The sequence below is a fragment of the Copadichromis virginalis genome, linkage group LG4 (genome assembly GCF_057382275.1).
Source record: "Copadichromis virginalis isolate Kocher_CV1m ecotype Utaka linkage group LG4, C_Virginalis_male_GT1.1, whole genome shotgun sequence".
In the NCBI taxonomy this organism is placed as follows: Eukaryota; Metazoa; Chordata; class Actinopteri; order Cichliformes; family Cichlidae; genus Copadichromis; species Copadichromis virginalis.
The window spans coordinates 14,118,168-14,137,976 of record NC_140621.1 but is presented as its reverse complement, the minus strand read 5'-3'; the positions used below and the strand labels follow the sequence as shown (position 1 = coordinate 14,137,976).

Genomic DNA, 19,809 nt, shown 5'->3' with positions numbered 1-19,809 from the left:
GGATTAAGGGGCAATTGCTTTTTCACACAGGACCAGATAGGTTTGAACAGATTTTTTATCGAATATGAAAATCTGTTTGATGATCTGAAACATGTAATTGTAACAAATTGTAATGCAAAAAATAAAAGCTTTCTTGCAAACTACAAAGACATAAAGAGTGGCTCTAGACTTGCTCACAGGTCCACATGAAAAGAACTTCTCTTCTTTAACTCACTGAATGTTTATCATGGTGTTTTCTAAGGCTTAAAATCAGTGTCTGGATGTTTTGGGGTTTTTTAATGACCACATTTGGATTCAATCTAGTGAGAATGAGGCTGCCAGAAGGGGATTTAGAGTAAACTCTTTCATATGGATGAAGGAATACATGGCTTGACATGAAAATAATCAGGATGGATGTGCCCCCACCCCTTTCTTTTTTTTTCTTATAATCCGCATCTATCTGTTCTTAGGAGTGATGTTATATATAATCTTAGTTGTGTGTGTGCGTGTGTCCAACGTATAAATACTGCCAGAGTACAGAGTACAAGGTTATAGTACATTTATGAGAACACAGGGGCCTAGGAGCGGGGTGAAATATGTGATGCTGATTGAAAACAGATGATTTTGTGTGTGTGTGAGGGGGATGCAAAGTAAATCAGCTGCTCTGTGGGGGCTCCTTGCTACGTTGGAAGTCACAGGATGAAAAGAGTTCACAAATAACTGGATTTTAACCGCATCAGCCCGAGGCAACGGAAATAATCACACGTACCCACGAACACATTTACTTAGGATCATTCTTAGGGTCTTATTTCGTGTGTTTGAGAGGAGGGTGACATTTAGGATTGCAGGTACAATATGTTATTTTCAGTACTCTGCTCCTGTGGGAGGTTGGGAGGGAGGGTGGAGAGGCTGTCTCCATAAATCATCCCCGAGCAGAGACACGGTATGCTGGAGCTGACCCAGAAAAGTGAATTTTTCCCTTCGTGCGCTCAATCTGCAGAAAGCTCAGCTTGTGAACTCTCGCGGTACTTTGGGTGCTCGCGCTCCTCCAAGAGGACAAAACAAGAAAAAGCGGCTGGCAGCACAGACAGGTTCAGCTGACGCGGCGCTGGGAGCTAGTGGACACAGAGCGAGGTGAGAAATGTGTGTTTTTCCCACGTCGTTCCTGTCGTTACATAGAAATCTTTAAAGTAACGCAACGTGTCGGCTCTTATTAAGCAGCTAAACAGTTTTGCGCTGACCTTTTCTCCAACGCCGAGGACTACTTTAACACCAAGACACACCGCTAGGCACACTATCAGCCCGCCTTTGGCTTCTCTTCATTATTTCCCACGAAAAAAACCCGATAAAGGACAAACAGCTGCACGCGACGCTTTAATTAACCGAAACCCCCTCGCGGAGAGCTTTCCGGCGCGAGGAACAACCCGTTCCCGCGGAGCTGCTTTCGCGTCAAAGGCTACATTGTGTCCGGTCTGGCATCCGCTGGAGGCGGCTGCGGACAGGACGGAGTGATTTATCTGCCGCTCGGTCTACCGGCACACGGCTTTGTCTTTGGTTTACACCGGCGGGGTTACACCGGCGGGGACGTGCCGAGAAATAAAACAAACGCGAAAGAGTTTTGAAGCGACTGTTTAAATCGCTCAGAGGAAATGTTTCCAATAAGTCCGTCTAAAATCCAAAGCTTCAGCCTCCTGTCCACGGATAACAGTGCTGACTTGAATGAAAGAAATAACCACACATATTTTTCACAAGTTTTCTTAGACTTAACCAACTTGTTTAGGCATAAAAATGAAGGAAATATAATATTAATGAACAGATTTGGGTAGTTTAAATAGCATAAGCTTCATATGTGAGTTCTTATGTGGAAATCGTGGCCTCCTTGACATTCAGTATCCAATCGAAAAGATTTGGTAAATGTACTCGTATGAATGTGAATTTGAATGTGAATTTCTTGTTGTGCTGTTTGAAATGCACCAAAAAAATTCCACACAAACATACAGCGCAAGAAGATGAAGAAAATCCAGTGGATTAATTATTCAACTAATAATAATAATAGTAGTAATAATAATAAATCACAACATTTACAAAATTCACAGCAAAAACAACGCATATGAGTAACATGACTAGAAAGTAGGCAAGCTAGGAATATGAAAACATAACATAACAATACATATAAAATTAACAAATTATCAAACAAAGAAAGTTAAGTGCTATTTCTTCTATTATTATTTAGTAATGATGATAACCCGGTGTGGCTTATTAATTTATGTGCTTTTTTGTGGCAGCACGGTTTTTTCTAATGTGCTCGATCAGTTGTGAGTTTTTTTTAAATTATTTGATAGACCTTTATATATTTCTGTGTGTCAGATCTAGACCTAGAAGTACTGTAGCTGTGGTTTCAGAAAGTGTGCCTCTGATATGTGGTGCAGCAGAAGTAAAGTGCTATGAGACAGAAATACTGATTGGGGAAAAAGAAGAAGTATGTCAGAACTGTACTTATTTAGCGGAATTAATGTACGCTCATTTAGTGACTGATGAACTTAATGCATTTGGGCTTATGATGTATATTATAGAACAGCAGTTAATTTGTTTGTGCACAGAGAAGTGCCATCTGCAGGCCGCCGAGTAGGCTGATGATGACTTTCCATGTCAATGGACCCCTCTTAGCTTCAGGAAAGAGGAAATAATATGAGGACTGTTGCAGAGAGCTCCAATTTTAGACGTGCGTAGGAATGGAAAGTAACGCCCTGCGACTTTTAAACTGAACATGAAGGAGCAGATAGACTGGCGGTGGATTAAAACACATGAATTGCGGCTGAATTAAGTCACGGGGAGGACAGATCCTTTATGTATTCCATCACTTCCAGGCTGTTTTTTTTCCTGTAGCTATAGAAACAAACCCATTTTGTGCATCACTTGAAGACATAGGGCTTCAGTGTGTTTTGTACATGCAGACTACATCGTGGTCGGGTATGTAAAATATTTGGTGTTGACCTTTTTCACTGTGGGCTTTTACTTCATTACTCACTATTAACGTGCTGTGCCCTAATCAGCTGGAAAGCTGCTATGGATACAGCTGGATACTTGTGCAGTGCAAAACTTTTATGGCGTGCAGAGCCTCCTAAAATGGAAATATTTGACAACCACTCGTGATTTTACTGCAGGGAGTGGGAGTGAGGTCAGCTCCGAGCACTGACAGAGAGATTGAGTGCGCGCCTCGTCAAAAAAGCAAACTCAATAAACTGTCATGCTCGCTTGAGTTTGCTTTAGATTTCAAGTTCTTACTAATAGGAGAACCAGAATACCTTAGTAGGTTGTCATTTTACTTTAGCATCAACGTGTATGCTTTAGTAGGTTCGCTTAAATGTGGGGAAAAGTGGAAAAACAGTGAAAAGAGAGACGAAAGGAAGGGGATTATCCTATGAAAGATTTATTGTTGCATTTAAAAAAAAAAATTGTCAGATTTTTTTTTTGTCAGATACTTTGAATCTTTTCACTGTATGAAAGTAAAATCATTAGAAAGCTTCTGTCATCCAGACTGCAGTTCTGTGCTTTTTAACCAGACTTCTTTTTTGAATTTGCAAAGCAACAAAATAATTAATTTAATAAATTATTGTTTCTGTGTTAGTGTCAGAACAGGTGTTGAACCCTGTACTCCAGCTGGACATTAAAGACACGACTATGCTTTCTGTGTGTTTGTGTGTGTGTAGGTATGACACAGAGGTGAGTTTATTGATGTTTGACCCCTTCTTCTCTTGTGCAGCGCGCTCCTGCAATGCACCAGCACCACAATAAGTCTGATGCTACCACAGACTCCGTGCATCTATCGCCATGGTGAGACAGAGAGGGAGAGAGAGAGAGCGCTCCTGGACCTTGACTCTGTTGCCATGGTGACCCTGTAGCAAGCAACAGTCACCATGGGAACGTCCAGGATGTTCCGCATTTTTGTAGTCCTGGGCTCGGCCTTTATGATCCTTCTGATCATCATCTACTGGGACGATGTCGGTGCCTCCCATTTCTATTTGCACACTCCTGTCTCCCCGGGCCCCAAAGTCCCACACCCCGTTCCCCAGAAGAGGCCACAGACCTCTCGAGCCCCGTCCTTCCTGTCGGACATCGATGCCTTTGTTAACCAGTTCTTAGAGCCGGGAACTGGTGAGCCCACTGACGCTGCCCCGGCTGACACAAGCAACCAGTCAGAGAAAGCAGAGGAACGATATATACCGCGGCGGGAGTGGAAGATTCACCTGACCCCACTGGCTCCAGAGCTCCGTGACAGACAGGTTAACTCAGTTTTTATTGTTGTTAGTAGTAGTAAATGTTTACTAGTTGATTAAAAGTTTTACTGCTGGCATTTTGAGATGTCTTAGCAGGAAAAGCACAGTTGCTGCACAAAAAATGAATCATTCTGCGTGCCGGTTTCTTGCTTCTTCAATGAGATGACTTAAATAGAGTCACTTAAGTTGTTCTTATTTCCACCTGTGTGCCTTCTCCCTGCTCCAGCACATCCAAATGTCTGTCATGTAACAAAGTCCAGTGAGGAAATCTGTACTAATGAGCAGAACCTTCACATTTCTGGGCTGTGAGTAGTTGACAGGAGCAGAGCTTCTAATTGAGACAGTGTTAACCTAGTCGCAGATTTAAGAAATTCAAACTGGCATTAAAGAAAAAGAGCCTGTTATAACTATAATCACGTGTGACAGCAGTAACCTTAAAGGCATCCACAGAGGTTGATACTGTTGATACTTCTTGCTGTAGATATAATTTTGGTTAATATATGTAAATGAAGGAGCAAAAGCTCCCCAGTCAGTGAGCAATGTCTGAATATGAAGTATTTATAACCTCAGTTGGTAATTGTTAATTTTCCTGTGCTTCACGAATGGAACGATAGGAGCAGAGGCGGAGGTTGCTTCAGGAGATGTGCGCCAATGACAGCATCTTATTTCATGGCAAAAACCGTTCATTTGACGACATTCCCAACAAGGAGCTGGATCATCTAATCGTGGATGACAGGCATGGCATTATCTACTGCTATGTTCCCAAGGTATGCAGACACATGCTCCTGTAAAACTTAATAAGGCACATGTAACAACGGCATACATGGTTCCCTCCTGTCAGTGGTCACACGCTCATAGACAGTGTGTATCTGCCTGTTTCACTGTGACATCTGAGTGGACAATAAACTTTCCCTTCTCAGGTAGCGTGCAGTAACTGGAAGCGCATCATGATAATTCTCAGTGAAAGCCTGCTGCAGGAGGGCGTTCCTCAGAGAGACCCCCTGGCCATCCCCAGGGACCTGGTCCACAACAGCAGCATGCACTTCACCTTCAATAAGTTCTGGAAACGTTATGGCAAGTTTGCAAGGCACCTCATGAAGGTCTGTCCAAATTTCCCACCTTCTTGTTCTCTGTATGGTAGTAAAAAAATATAATTTAACTTGGTAAATATGCTGTTGATTTATTTTTTTATCTTTTGATGAATTTGCTTCGAGCTACCTGGAATGTGTTCTGAACCTTCTACCTCAGTTAGATGTTTATTCTGTTTTATATAAGGCCCTTCAATGTTATGGGGATGCATGACTGATCTCTCACAGAGACATTATTGATGCAGCACAGGAAGATGAATACTGCTCTCTGCTCTGCTCTGTTCTTTTTTTTTTTTTTTTTTTTTTTCACCTTTACAGTTTTGAAATGCACATGTGTGTATTCAATAATTGAATGTTAAGAAAACTGTAATTTATTTTTCCCAGGTGAAGCTGAAGAAGTACACCAAGTTCCTCTTTGTGCGCGACCCTTTTGTCCGTCTCATTTCTGCCTACCGGAATAAGTTTGAGCTACCCAATGAGGACTTCTACCGACGCTTTGCGCAGGTCATGCTGCGCCGCTACGGCAACCAGCCGACGCCTCCTGCTTCTGTGGATGAAGCCTTTTCTTTGGGTATCCATCCCTCTTTCTCCCACTTCATCCAGTATCTCCTGGACCCTCAGACAGAGAAGGACATGCCCTTCAATGAGCACTGGCGGCAAGTGTATCGGCTTTGTCACCCATGTCAAATTCAGTATGACTTTGTGGGACACTTAGAGACGGCAGAGGAAGATGCTGAGCACTTGCTGCGACTGCTGCGGGTAGACAACGTGGTGGAGTTTCCCACCTCCAGCAGGAACCTTACAGCCAGCAGCTGGGAGTCAGACTGGTTCAGCACAGTTCCAGTAGAGGCACGCAGGGAACTGTACAAGCTGTACGAACCTGACTTCAGGCTGTTTGGATACGAGAAACCAGACTCACTCATCAATGAGTGACTCGTGATTCTACTGAGCTGATGAAGCCACGCAGACAAGATGTGTTTTTGTTTTTTTTATTAAATGTTGACCCCAACCACAGTGACACATCCCTCCTTCTGGGTTGTGCAGATGTTTTCTCCAGTGTTGCTTATGCTAAACTAAACGTCTAGACACTCAATCTTCTGAGGAAGCACACTAATGAGTCAAAGCCATTATCAGTTATGGTTTTTCTCAACAAAGCTAACAAGAAGCACAGAGGTTAGACATGAACAAACGGATAAAGTGTGTTCAGTGTAGTCCTTAAAGAGGACCTATTGTGTTCTCTCCTTATTTTCTTTCATATATGTGCTGTTACAGTGGTGGATGCTGATACGAAACGTGGCCAAAGTTTCAAACCCTTTTCAAGCCCTAATGTTTAATTTCAAACTGTGTTTTTTGTCTCTTTTTCCTACTCTTGAATCTGAATGACATCAGTGGGAGCAGCTATTCCTAATGTTGGTTGTCTCATAGCCAGCTGCTCCACCCCTCTGCTGCTCGAACCTCCTGTCTACAAAGGGCAAAACCAATCAGAAGAAGAAAGCTGGCTTAAAGGGAGGTGAAAGGAGGTGAACAGCAGATGAGCTGAGGTTCTTCACCGAGGCCCAGTTTTTTTTTTTTTTTTTGTTTAAACTCTGAATCGTGCGTAGTTGTGGCAGTAACATGTCCCCTTTAATTCAAAACTCCATGCTGCGTGTGCTGCAGTCTCATCTTTGATGTCCCCTTCATGCCTGCCATTTGTGGCCACAGTTGTGTTGTGACTAACTGTGATGATCAGAGAGGCTTCTGTAGTGCGACGTTTGAAAGATCCCACCTCTGCGGGGGCACGGAAACCATGCTCGTTGTGATGCTAGCACGGCTGCAGCAGTTTTGGAAATTTTGGCCTGCTTTAAAAAAAAAAAAAAAAGTCTGCTTGCTTAGTTTTAATTGTAGTTCCTTTAATTGTAGGTCAGCTTATTTATTTCACATTGTAAAAGTGCAACGTTTATGTTAAGCATGAAAGGGATTTTTCTGTTGAAAATGCATACTAATGACAGTTCAGTTATACCTCATACACGGACATGAAGAATATGTTCATGTTGCTAACTCTTACAGAGAAAACCCTGCTGCTTTTTCACACCTGGAACATTTGCATGGCCCATTAAATGATACCAACAGTTTATTCTGACAATATTTTAGCTGCTTGCTTTATTTTAGCAGTTTCAAAGCATGATGTAGCCTCATCGTACAGAAGCACAGCAGCTCCATTAGGCAGCACAGCAGGCAGATTAGTGGGATTTTAAAATATAAATCCCTGGTGTGAGGATTTTTTTTTTTTTGGTCTTCATAGTTGTACTTGTTCAAACGTGCCTCTGTGTATTTAAACAGTTTGTAAAGGGAACATTTTCTTTTGTTTCATGTTGTTGCCATCAACACTTGCTTGGTGTTTCCATGCACAGTGTACAGTTTTTAACACTTAATTATGCTGGGTAACCCTGAAGACTGCAACAGTGCCATAAAAGGCTGATGGGGTTGACGGGGGTAACCGGGGTGGTGTGGACACCCAACTTTGTGAACACGAGGCAACTTAGGAATTTCAAATTGATGCCATAGGTGATAACTGACCTCTTCTAAGGTCAGAGGTCAAGTTCTGAAAATCTTGTGAATGTGATAACTGAAGGAGGATACCATAGGTGCATCTAATAGGAGGCTGAGGGGGAGCATTGATAGGCAGTAATTTATTTACATTTTTTAAAATCTAAGGGCAGAATTTTCATGGGATGCATTGTTTTTGTAGCAAATGAGCTGAGCACATTATATGAAGCCAGCAAAACACAGTTTTCAGTTGTGCAACGCTACTGCGCTGCTGTGAGATGCATCGAGTTGGTTTGATGATAACATCAAAGTACAACTGTAACGTATAATGAGGCTATACTCGGCGCTAGCTGAAGGGCGAAGGCGTGAACACGGTTAGAGTCGGAGCTTCGCAGCATGAGGCTGGGTCAATTTTAAGGGAGAAAAGTGCAAAGGGAAGACAGTGCCTTTGGTTGCAAAAGTTTACACAGCAAAAAAAAAAAAAGTATTTTTGTAGGACTTAATTTTTACTTAAATCCAAATACAGTAAGAGCTGTATGAAGCCACAGCAAAGTATGTTTGACGTGCTGGCCTGTGTTTATCGTGTGCAATCATCATTTGGGGGGGAAAAAGGAAACACAGGAGCCCTTTTGGAGAACCGTAAATGTCTTTATGTGTGAATTTGTATGAATTTGTTTCTCCAGCGTGCCTGTGTTTGGTTCAGACTGTATGTGAGGTCATGCTCTGTCCGACATTATTCTGCACGTTCTTATGTGTGTGCACTCACAAACACACACACTGAGTCAGTGTCGTTTCAATGCTTTTTGGTTTGTTTTGTGCAACTGTGGGGTGTTGTTACTGTAAAAAACAACAACAAAATAATTAAAAATCTAATGTCATCTCAACATCATTGTTCTAAATATACAAAAAAAAGCTTGTTTGTATGAAGATAATGGAAAAAAACTGCATTTCAACCTTACTCGTGTTTTTTTTTTTTTTTTTTTTTTTGCAAGTCAGTCATCTTTAACAAAAACAAACTTCTGTTCTTTGGTCTTTTTTTATGTGAGTGTTCACATTCATTCAGTTAAAAATGATATTTTTCATTTCTGTGAAAGTGCAAAGAATTGACTTTTATTTATTGGCAGAAATAAAAATCATGAATAAATGCTGCTTTCTTTTTTCAACGGGAGCCTTGAACACTTTGTTTACACGGCAGTGCAAAAACCATAGCGTACTTCATCTCAACTGATGTTAAAAACACAAATGTCATATTTGAACTTGATGGCACATTTTAGAAGTATTCATGTAGCTGGAATTCAGAGAAATAATGTTGCGGGGCAGGAAAGGTTAATCTGCTCTTCTTTAGTGTGATTATGTGCAATGCTAACATTAATCTACCAGACTGCGAAAGGTTACACAATGTAAAACACAACTATCACTTTGAATGAGAGCTGAGAATCGTGGTGAAAAACACATGGCTTGTAAGAGAATAACAGGAAACCAGTGCAGCCCACAAAAATGTTAACAGGAAATGCTGACCGTGTCTCCAGTGTGAACACTTCAGCTCGCCACTTGCTTTAGTTTGTTTGTGCTTGTATATGTTTGTGATTCATATCACAGGTGGGACAAGCACCTCTACTTTTATTCCTCAAGGTGTCAGTGTGGACAAGTTTATCACCATCTTCCAGTCATTTTGTCGTGGCTGCCAGTGCTGATCTGGGCACCTATATACTAGAGCAAACCTAAATATTCGTGGCTTTAGTTCAAACTGAAAAGACAAAAGTGTACCATAAACATGGCATGTCTTAAATATGCTTCCTGATTATGCCCAGTAGATTATGTCAGGCAGATAAGGTGCTGTGATGTATGTGTGATTGGCTGGAAACCCACCTTGATGATATACCCTGACAACAAATCAACAAATCTAAGTTTAATGATGCAGGTTCCAGCTGAAGGACTGACCCTAGGGACACATGATGGTAATGTGAACAAGTGAATGGCAGAAAATAAATAGTTTAGATGAGTAGAAACAAATGAACAATAACCCGTTTTCTGCTTCTTTCATTTATTTTATATAACTCATGTCAGTCTGTGGGGACTGACATGAGTGGACATGAAATAAGACGGTCTCACAGTGAGAATTACATTGAACATGTGTCCAAAAAGACGTTCTTATCATTATTGTTGCTGACTACTATAAACAACATTCACTTTTTATTCCAGTCACGGAATAACCAAAGCTGGATAAGCAGTCACTGCTGTTAGATCATCAACGGCACGACCTTAAAGGTGGAACAGACTGTATATAAAAGATGGATGTAACCCCCATGACGTCACCCATGGTGAGTGAGGGTCATGCTGCGTTCCATTTGTCTCAGAAGTGAGAACTGGGAGTGATTTGACACAAGTGTGGAAAAACAGCACAACACCTGCTTTTGCTCTTCAAAACATCGCTGCAGTGCTTTCATGGATATTGGCTGGTCAGTGCTCTATGTATGGCTTATTTAGCGAGTCACAAATACACAACAGTGTATACACAACTTCAAATGGAGTGCACTGTTAGATTTAACCATGAAACTGAGGCCCACGGCACGCTCACTGCCTTATGACTTGTGAGTCGTGAGCAGAGATGGGCAGTAACGCGTTACTGTAATCTGATTACTTTTTTCAAGTAAGGAGTAAAGTAAGGGATTACTATTGCAAAAACGGTAATTAGATTACCGTTACTTTCCCGTAGGAACGCTGCGTTACTGCGTTACTAAAACCGTGATTTTTTTGCGAGAATGTCTCATGACAGTGACGTAAGCGAGTGCGACGTTCGTGACAACAGCTGTGTGCAGATCAACAGTGGATCATGTATCGAGTGCGGGAGAGAGTATGAGCGTGCAGCGTTTAAAGCGTGGAAGTACTGACCTTACTTTGAGTTTGATTCCATAAAAAGTGACAAAAACATTAGCGTCCGTTGTGCGTGGGAAGAAAACTTCTTTTTACAGCGAAAAAACACCCTAAACAAGCACCGAGTGCGCTACGGCATAATGGGAAACTCACAGAGAAACTCACGGATTCTTCAACTGACCGCTGCGGCACACCTGCACCAGAGCACACCTCCGCCTGCCCCACTCCTGCTTTACAGGTGAAAATAGAGCAACAGGACCGCTGAGTCTTTGACTTTATTTATTTTCTGCTGTGTTTTACTTGCATCTATTTGAAAGACTGAGTGTAAACACAAAAAATATTTTATTTTATGTGCTGGAATGTGCAGAAAATAGGTTTAAATGTTAAACTAATTTCTTCAAGTTAGAGAATGTTGCATATAATTTCATTTTTGCTTGATGCATAAAGTTAAAAGATTAACACTGATAAAACAAGTTTAAAAAAAGAGACTTTTCCATTTGATTACATTTTGTATGATGGATTATGCAGAAAAAGTAGAATTGGGCTGAAAAGGGCAGAAGTAATCAGTAAAGTAACTGGATTACTTTTTGGGGGAAGTAATCAGTAATTAGTTACTGATTACTTTTTTCAAGTAACTTGACCAACACTGGTCGTGAGTATACGCTGATTTATCCTGTTTTGTGACTCTAATAATGGTCATATTTACAACGTGAACCCAACTGTGACCTGAAATTAGTAACTGAGCACATAAAGTCATAATGAAAATGTTTATTCTCGTCACAGAGAAAGGAAAGTAACATTACTTATTTTTCTTTTAACAGCCTGATAAGTCTCCCCCTGCTGGCCATTAGAAAGAATGCAGGTTTAAAGCAATACGGCAATGGCTCACTTTTTAGTGTATACAGTTTAATTAATGCTTCATTCTCAAATATTACATTATGTATCAATGTTTGGAGTGCTTTTAATATTCAGATTAGTATTTGTGTTTTGTGCTGCATTAAGCTCTGCAGTCCAGAGGGCAGCGTAGTTTCATTTTCCTTCACAGCTTTAGTGACATAACTTTGTCGGGTTGTGTGTCTGCACTTCCCTTGTAATATCTAACGAATGCTATCAGGGAATTTCCTCAAACTGACACAAATGTTTATGTGGAATCCAGGACGATTTAAAAAGTTTTTAGTGGTTAGAAGTGAAGGTTTACTCAGATGAAATGATGACATCATAAAGGTTAAACATCGCAGTTTTGCAACAAAAAGACTTTTCTGGCTGTTATTTATCTGTTATTAATGCATGACTCAGGAGTAGAAGGTGAGGGTTATTCATTTGCTGTCGTCTGGAGAATCAGTTTTCTCACTCGTTAGAGTGTCGAGTCATTTTAAACTATGACTGCCAGAGCTTAGCTATTTGTGTTTTTAATTTATTGGTTTTGCATGCATAAAAGATTAAAGTTAGCTGAAGATGTAAATCTTAGAAGGAAAGGAGAATACTTTGTAAAATATACATTTCCCAAACCCAAATTCAGCAGGAGTTCAGTTAGCACCGTGTTTTAGCAAAACTCACTAACAGCAAATCTTCCCAGTGAATGTCATATAAAATGCTTCTGAACACCAAATACAGATAATTTTTCATGTTAAATAAACAGATTGAGCCTGCATCTTTGTAAAGTTCATGCTTTGTTTAATGCATCTAGTTTTACACATCAGGGGCAGGAGTGATGGATTCCAAACCAAGACTTATTTGATATTTGATGGTTTAAAAACATGTCTGTGATTGAGAAACACAATGAAACTGCTTTGTGGGTTATAAAATGTTATATAATGCAAATTTTTCTTTTTTCTTTTTACTGTGGGGTTCATAAGAATATATTTACCTCTCTCATTTGGCAAATATGAAACTACAGCTGCCAGCTTAGCTCAGCACAGTGGAAACAGTCCCCCCACCTTTAGGTAAGGGTAACAGAATCTGCCCACAGTCACCTGTAAAGCTAACTAATGTGCATGTTTCACATTTGTGAGAGCTAAGACTAAGCACCATCTCTTACAGGCAGGTGTGGGCAGTCATTTTTTTCCCTTTATGAGCACAGCTGAAAGCAATGAATCTGTTTGATTGACGCTGGATCAGTATAAGAGTCGTTGGTGCAAGGAGGTGATGCGACTGATCGTCTTGGTTTTCCAAAGTCAGACTGACTTTGGCTTTGAGCCCCCGGCTGAAGAAAAGAAGGGCTTATGTTACACTCCTGTCAGAAGCTCAAAGCAGACCCTGCAACCGTATCCTGTGATACCTGTTGAAATGTGAATCTAATCTAAAGACAGATTTCAGGGCCTAGGCTATTGCACACCTATTGTTTGATGTATCCTGTTTTAAATGGTTTTATTTTTTCCTCCCTGAGATAAAGATATTTAATTCAAGTTTTTCTTTTTCTTTTTAATAGTGATACAGAGCATTGCCCTTGTAGATACCAATCTGGTGTGGTTTTAGGGTTGCCAAACCCTGTTTTTTTCTTTGCTTTTTTTGGTTCTAGACCGGCGATATCAAACTCATTCTATTGAGCCACATGCAGCCCGCTTTGATCTTTGGGTCAAAGCGGTCAAACGACATAATAATTGTGTAAAGTGACACAAAATTTGACGATAGTTCATTGCACACACTGTCCTATAATTATTGTTATTCATTTAGAGTGGACTTAGTGGAACAACAGGAACGTTTCCTGTCATTTAATTGTTTATCTGTTAGTTAAAAACTTTTCTTATTGATAAAGACTGCCCACCCCCATTGCCAGTCTTTATCAATAAGAAAAGCTGTAAAACTTATGGAAATACAGTTAAAAGTTAAATATTTATGCACTCCTTACATTTACTAAAGCCGTCCAGTGGGCCGGAATCGAGTCTTCGCTGGGCTGATTCTGGCCCCAGAGCCTTATGTTTGACTAGACAGTGGAAGTGCTGCAGAGAGCTGGTGTGGTTTTTCTCACTGCTTCTTGCATGCAGTGCAGTAGATCTAAGCGGTAGAGGCCACTTGAGACTTCTTGACAGATCTCGCTGTTTTTTCTGTGCAGTTGACGTGTGAACATGTGGTGATTGTTTTTTTATACTTACTGCAGAAAGCACACTGCCCATTTTATTTAGTTAGGCCACTCACTGCTGTGCAGTATTTAAATTATTTAATATTTAACTCATTATTTGTTGATTTCGTTAAATGTATTGTTTTGTCTTCTTAAATCGGTGACGACTTCATATTTTCTTAATATTAATATTGAAATTTTGAATCTGAATGCGCGTGTATGGCTCTTCTTGAACCTAAAATTAGTATAAATTTATACTAGTAAAACAAATGTTTTAACTTTATACTATTAACAAAGTGTCATTGGGTTTTACAGTGTTGTGTGGATTTTTTTCAGCCCACCAGTGAAATCTGGTAAAGCTAGGAGTCTTTCTTTTTATATAAACATTTTGATCTTGTTGAGTATGTGTTTATCTACAAGGACAGTTTTGTGGTAAATTGCTTTCGAGCTCGACCGGGTACAGTAATACTCGGCCGATTCATTCCTTCTCTTCACTGGGCTTGATGAGGTATCCACTGAACGTTATGTAGATATCTACATCGTCACTGTAAATGGCGTTCTCTCTCTCCCTCTTGTACAGGCGGACCCACACCTCATCGTTCAGCTCCAGCTCCAGCATCAGGCTCTGACTCTGCATGATTGAGCGGTCGCTGGGCTGAGCGTACACAATCGCCCGCTCTGTGTCGTTCTGCATTATGTGGAGGTACGTCTCCTTGAAGTTCCACGTGTGGATGTTGACGTTGAAGAAGTAGATGCCTGGGATGTGGCAGACGAACGTTCCCTTGAACATGTTGAAGTGGTCGTCGAGGTTAACGAAGACCGTGTCGAACACAAGTGCCTGATAGGAGTCCAGGCTGTGAAGGGATTTTCGACGGCCAACGGAGAAAGCAGAGTACTGGACTTTGCAGGGGTCTCCTGGGAGACCAGCCTGACCCTTAGAGCCTTTTGATCCCGATGGCCCAATAGAGCCTGGAGGTCCTTCAAGTCCAGCTTTGCCTGGTGTGCCTCTCTCACCACGGTCTCCTTTGTCACCTAAAGTGAAAATAATTACACGACAGTATGAGATCATTTTTAAAAAGTCCAAAACCCAGAACAGTCGTTTGATCCTGTTTGAAACTCTACCCATAGATGGTAGAATCATGCCCTTCAGAAAAATGGTGAGGATGAATTTAGCAAATAACATGTGTGATACTGTCATGTCACCAAGGAATGCTTCCAGCACCTTGCTGAATCTGTGTCATGAAGAATTAAAGCAGTTCTGAAGGGAAAAGGGCAAACCAGTATGAACCTGGTGGCCAGTGAAGTTGAAGCAGAGCTTTTAACATGAATGCCGTTGGGGGGGGGAATTGAACTAAAAGTACATGTAAGAAAACTGTCATCTTGCAAATGAAAGAGCTTTGCAAAGAAAGCTGGTCTAAAATTGTCTTTGAGGCTGTCGGATAATCATCCAAAACCTGCAATATGTTCTGTGAGTGGTGTGATGCTTCCTTCTGATGCCAATGACCAGCTTGCTTTATCATAACAAAGAGCATCATGTTAGCTGATGTCTGTGCTTGAAAAAATAAAAACAAACAAAAAACAGGTAACTGGATTTATTTAAGTTTTTGAAGACTTTTCACCTCTAATCTAAAAACTATATTTGCTGATATTTTTTGTTGAATAAAGTATTGAAATAAATAGTTTTCCCTCGCCGTCCATCATCTTTATCTATAGTCTCAAACACGACCAAATACTTCAGCACAGCCATACTTTCTGTTTTTGCACATTATACAGTGTAGAAACACTGGGCCTGTTGTGTTGTCTTTGGCTCGGTTGTCCAATGACCTGCATGGCTTCATAAACATGTTGCCTTCACTCTTTTTTTGTTGCCATAAATTCCATCCCAACATAACTCTTTATAAAACAAGACCTCTCCTTAAATTTCAAATACACATGTGTTTAAAAGTGTTTTTCCCCCCAAAATTCTGGCTTTATTGTGAAAACCTGTGAGTCTGCAGATGTTCTACTACATATATTACACAGGTTCACACAGAAAAATGATTTGGTGCTTGGTGACTTGACTTGACCTCAGATGGCTGCTATAGATGTGTTACCTTTCAGAATGGTCATGTTGATATATGTGCGGACCTCAGGGGCATAACTACTTGGCTGGGCGCCGCTGCCCTCTGCTGGCTCCAGGTGATCACAGCAGTGTCTGCAGGGGACTGGAGGAGGCACCGTGGCCACCAGGCAGGATAAGGACAGGAGCAGGAGGAGGATGCCCGACATGGCTGTAACTAAGGTGAGAGCAGAGAGTTAATATCTGCTGAAAAGGGACTCGAGAGACTTTTCTATATTATCTGGAATTTGTGTGTCATCATCCTGGTGGTGTCCTGGTGACACTCACTGTAGCAGAGTTTCATCATCCAGTTTCCCAGACGTATGTTAAGTCTGCTTGTTGGCTCAGACTCAGAAAAGACCTTCAGCGAGAAAGGTTTCTAATCCTGGATTATTCCACGTCTGGGAACTTGAGCCTGCACTTCTAGCTGTCTTTTTACTTTCTGAACGAGATAAGTCGCACAAAGCATGTAAGATAAAGTCATGAAACTTTACCAGTTTGTAGCTGAAATCAAAATGAAACCCAAGTGGTGTAATCACATAGCGAGATGGCCTATATGTGGGATGTCAGTTGTTGGACAGCTGCTTTGAAAGTGAGATAATGATGTCAGAAGCTGGAAAAAGAAAGAGGAATCTGAAGCAGTGAGCCAGCAAAAACATGCATCAACCTGGGAAGAAAAATCAGGAGACTGGAACTGTGGGAAAAAAAATCAAGTAAAGCTTTTTGTTTTTTTCAAGACAGTCAGTAAGTTTGAATCTGGACTGCAAGAACCATAAATCGTTTGAAAAATGACCCTGGGCTTTTTTTGTTTTCAGATAGCAAACTCTGGAGAACTGGGGGATAGGTGATGGCCGTCTGCCAGACTCTCTGTGTTCAGAACAGGGTGTACTGCTGTGTTTATAGGACAGCTCGGTCCATAACCACAGTTGCATCCTTTACACACAGGTGGCTGCTCAGCTAAAGACCACGAACGCAACCTCTGCACGCTCTTAAAAATAACTTGCTCTTGTTGTTTTGCTATAATCAAGAGAAGAAACAAAGTAAGAGCCACCATGAAACAAAGTAAGTCTGTAATGCGCCTTAGCAGATATGAAATGCCGGTATCCACCTTCACAGCGGCCGATATTTTCCGAATGTTTACTTGGCACCCTCAGGAAAGGGTTCTCGTGTAACGCTGTATCACATCGTACGGGTTTTCCTGAAATGTTACATTCACATTTATTTGCATATTTCTATGGGACATTACTCTTAATAATCATAGGGGCAAAATAGAGGCGCAACCACAGAGTACTTGAGAAATGCCATCAAAACATCAGGACACTATCAGATGCAGAGTCAAAATTGTGTATAAAATGCATGTTTTTAAGGTGAAGACTTGGATTAAGACTTCACAACAAAAACAGGATTTTTGTAAACGGAACTAATAATTTGAAAATGCTATTTAACCCCCCCCCCCCAATTATTTATTTATGTTTTTGCCTTGAATTAATCCTGATAAGGACTTAGTTTTCAGGATTCAGCTGTGTCTAACTCTCTTTCCTTTTCTTTGACAGTCCATTTCAAAGGGACACTTTCCTAAATGAGAGAAGCAGGAGGTTTTCTGTGTCTGAGTCATATTTAAGCACTTATGTGTCCACCTTTGTGCTACAGACAGCTCTGAGAGGGTTTGAATGGTTGAGTTGCAGTTGATTAAACTAAAGGTCATCTTTTTTTGTTCACCAAATCCAAAAAGTAACAGAGTCCAAGGGTAAAATGATGAAAACACAAGAAGAAAAGAAGCAAAAGAACACGGAGAACAAAACAGGAACAAAAACTGATGACACGACAAGAGCAATAAGAAGGACAGGGCTATTTATACACCGAGGACTAATTGGGAGAAGGTAAAGAGGGGAGGGGAATGAGACGCAAGTTAATGTAATCAAGACAACCAGGACAAACTGGAAGTTTCAGCCAAAACAAGATGACTCACTCCAAACATGAGACAAGCAAACACTGGAGGACAAAAGTTAGCACAGAAAGATGAGCCAGAGGGTGGGGATGGCAGAGAAACACCAAGGACACTCAAAGTACCCCTAATAAAGATCAAGAGCAGAAGCAAAAATAAAGAATAGAGAATGAAAAGCAGGAATGAAAAGTCCAAACACAAAAATCAAAGCACAACAATAACAGGATGACCTGAACTCAAATATATTTAGGGAGAATTCAAAATCCAGAACAAACACGATGAGGAAAATCCTCTCAGACCACCTCTGTGAGCAGTCTAATAAAACCGATAAAAACCATCCCCATGGTGTGAGGTCAGCTGACTTCAGGAGTTCTAACAATAAAACTATGACTCCATCCTACAGTTCGTCTGTCTGAGGTGCAGAAAGCACCATATGCTTGGAGCAATTCATAGTTACGTAACGCTAATCAGGGGTTGGATTTAGCGCTATGTGGGTAAATGTGCACTGTTTTGCAGATCTTTAGGAGTCTCACATAAATTCTGCTGATCTGCTGCTTCAAATTAAATAAAGTAGAAAGCAACAAAAAACAAAACAAACGCTCCTTTCCCAGGTTACAGGTTACATTATTGGTCATTTGTGCTTAAACTTGAATTTATAATAATTGATTGTGATTATAGATTGATGATTCCCCCCACCCACCCTCACCCCGACTGCCTGAATGGTGTTTTCTTCCTTTCTCACAGTGGAAATGTGCTGCTTGCTTGTATTTGGGTCCTTCTGGGATTTACCCAGATGTTTGACATGGCTCACGCTCTGACCAAGGGTATTACATAAGATTTTCTCTTTTTTTCTTTCTTGCGGAAATCTCTACTTGAACTGGAAACTTGTAAATCAAACGGGATTTTCTCCTAATATCACGATGAAAGGCATGTTTACATACCGATGCTTCTTATTTCATAGCATCCATAAGTACATGCAGTTATTATGCTGGCTGTGTAGTCCACACTGCAGCATTATACAAGTTAAAGCCAAACTGTAGTTAGTGAAGCCTCCGTGCTTTCTAGCAGACTGTCATGCATCACAATCTCATATCACCGCCACAGCGCTCCCATGCAGCCGACTGATCTCTATCTGAATGACTCACCTCGTTCACGTCTGCACTGCCGCTTCACACCGCTCAGAAGACGGGGACGGAGGAGGGGGAAAGTCCTGAGTCAGCAGCTCCCTCCCTCCTTCTCTCTCTCTGTCTGGACCTCTTTGTGAATTAGTTGTGAAAAGTTTCCTATAGAAAGGAAGTCCTTCTTTTCTCCCTGACCCCTCCTTCGTGGAGCAAGTATCAGTCCGTTCATCTGACAGTAAAAGATGCTCAGTGATCCGGATCTGAGTTTTTTCCCCCCCTGAAACATAAAACTGATGAACATGTGAAGCACCTAAAGCCTTTCATTTGCTCAGAGTTGTATCCCCAATCTGCCAGATGCTAATTAGGATCAAACAACACGCCTTGTTAAAGTTTAGCAGCACAACTTAATGATGATAATACCACCAGCAGCAGCTGGTATGTTTAGGGAAAACTCTTCATATCCTCTAGGGTGTGAGCTTCCGCTGCTGAATATCTGCAAACTTCCAGACCTCTCATCAGGCGCAGCTGCCAGAAGAAAGAGAGGGAGAGCAGAGAGAGCAGGAGTATAAAAAAAGAAGGAATGTCCTAAAGCTTAAGTAACCTACCGTCATATTGTGTATTATATCACATGAAAGGGCACGGAGAGAGCTGTACAACACACTTTTTATATATTCAACTTTACAATGACACCAGAAAGTTTTTCAAAATTACACACGGCATGAATAGATCTTAAAGTCTCAAGTTTTTACATCTTATAGAAGCTAAAGATTTCAGCCAGTCTCGCTTTAATCATATGGGTAAAGATAATAAAATACACCATTTTAGTATGTAATGCTTAAAGGT

The 19,809-nt window shown here is 41.0% G+C and overlaps 2 protein-coding genes across 3 annotated transcripts; one reads left to right on the top strand and one right to left on the bottom strand.

Annotated features, from left to right (window-relative positions):
- The first annotated feature begins 1,021 nt into the window (after window positions 1-1,021).
- LOC146711034 (carbohydrate sulfotransferase 12-like) lies at window positions 1,022-6,368 on the top strand. The gene is made up of 5 exons (XM_085453709.1): window positions 1,022-1,113; window positions 3,743-4,262; window positions 4,871-5,023; window positions 5,177-5,356; window positions 5,729-6,368. The coding sequence occupies exons 2-5, from the start codon at window positions 3,897-3,899 to the stop codon at window positions 6,275-6,277; spliced, it is 1,248 nt and encodes a 415-aa protein (XP_085309835.1). The 5' UTR covers window positions 1,022-1,113; window positions 3,743-3,896; the 3' UTR covers window positions 6,278-6,368.
- A 2,583-nt stretch (window positions 6,369-8,951) lies between these two features.
- On the bottom strand, window positions 8,952-19,107 carry c1qtnf6a (C1q and TNF related 6a). Of its 2 annotated transcripts, XM_085453710.1 has the most exons (4): window positions 18,991-19,107; window positions 16,189-16,342; window positions 15,896-16,078; window positions 8,952-14,834 (listed from the first exon to the last, which is right to left on the bottom strand). In XM_085453710.1, exons 2-4 carry the CDS (start codon window positions 16,205-16,207, stop codon window positions 14,281-14,283), a joined length of 756 nt encoding a protein of 251 aa, XP_085309836.1. In that variant the 5' UTR covers window positions 16,208-16,342; window positions 18,991-19,107; the 3' UTR covers window positions 8,952-14,280. The 2 variants fall into 2 exon arrangements, with proteins under 2 accessions (XP_085309836.1, XP_085309837.1); XM_085453711.1 differs by lacking the exon at window positions 16,189-16,342.
- Window positions 19,108-19,809: the final 702 nt, after the last annotated feature.

Excerpts from the sequence above, each read along its gene's own strand:
- LOC146711034 (XM_085453709.1), top strand. The coding sequence starts at position 3,897 with ATGGGAACGTCCAGGATGTTCCGCATTTTTGTAGTCCTGGGCTCGGCC. Across the intron at positions 4,263-4,870 it reads CAGAGCTCCGTGACAGACAG|GAGCAGAGGCGGAGGTTGCT; the intron begins GTTAACTCAGTT and ends ATGGAACGATAG. Across the intron at positions 5,357-5,728 it reads TTGCAAGGCACCTCATGAAG|GTGAAGCTGAAGAAGTACAC; the intron begins GTCTGTCCAAAT and ends TATTTTTCCCAG.
- c1qtnf6a (XM_085453710.1), bottom strand. Across the intron at positions 14,835-15,895 it reads CAACATGACCATTCTGAAAG|GTGACAAAGGAGACCGTGGT; the intron begins GTAACACATCTA and ends TTTTCACTTTAG.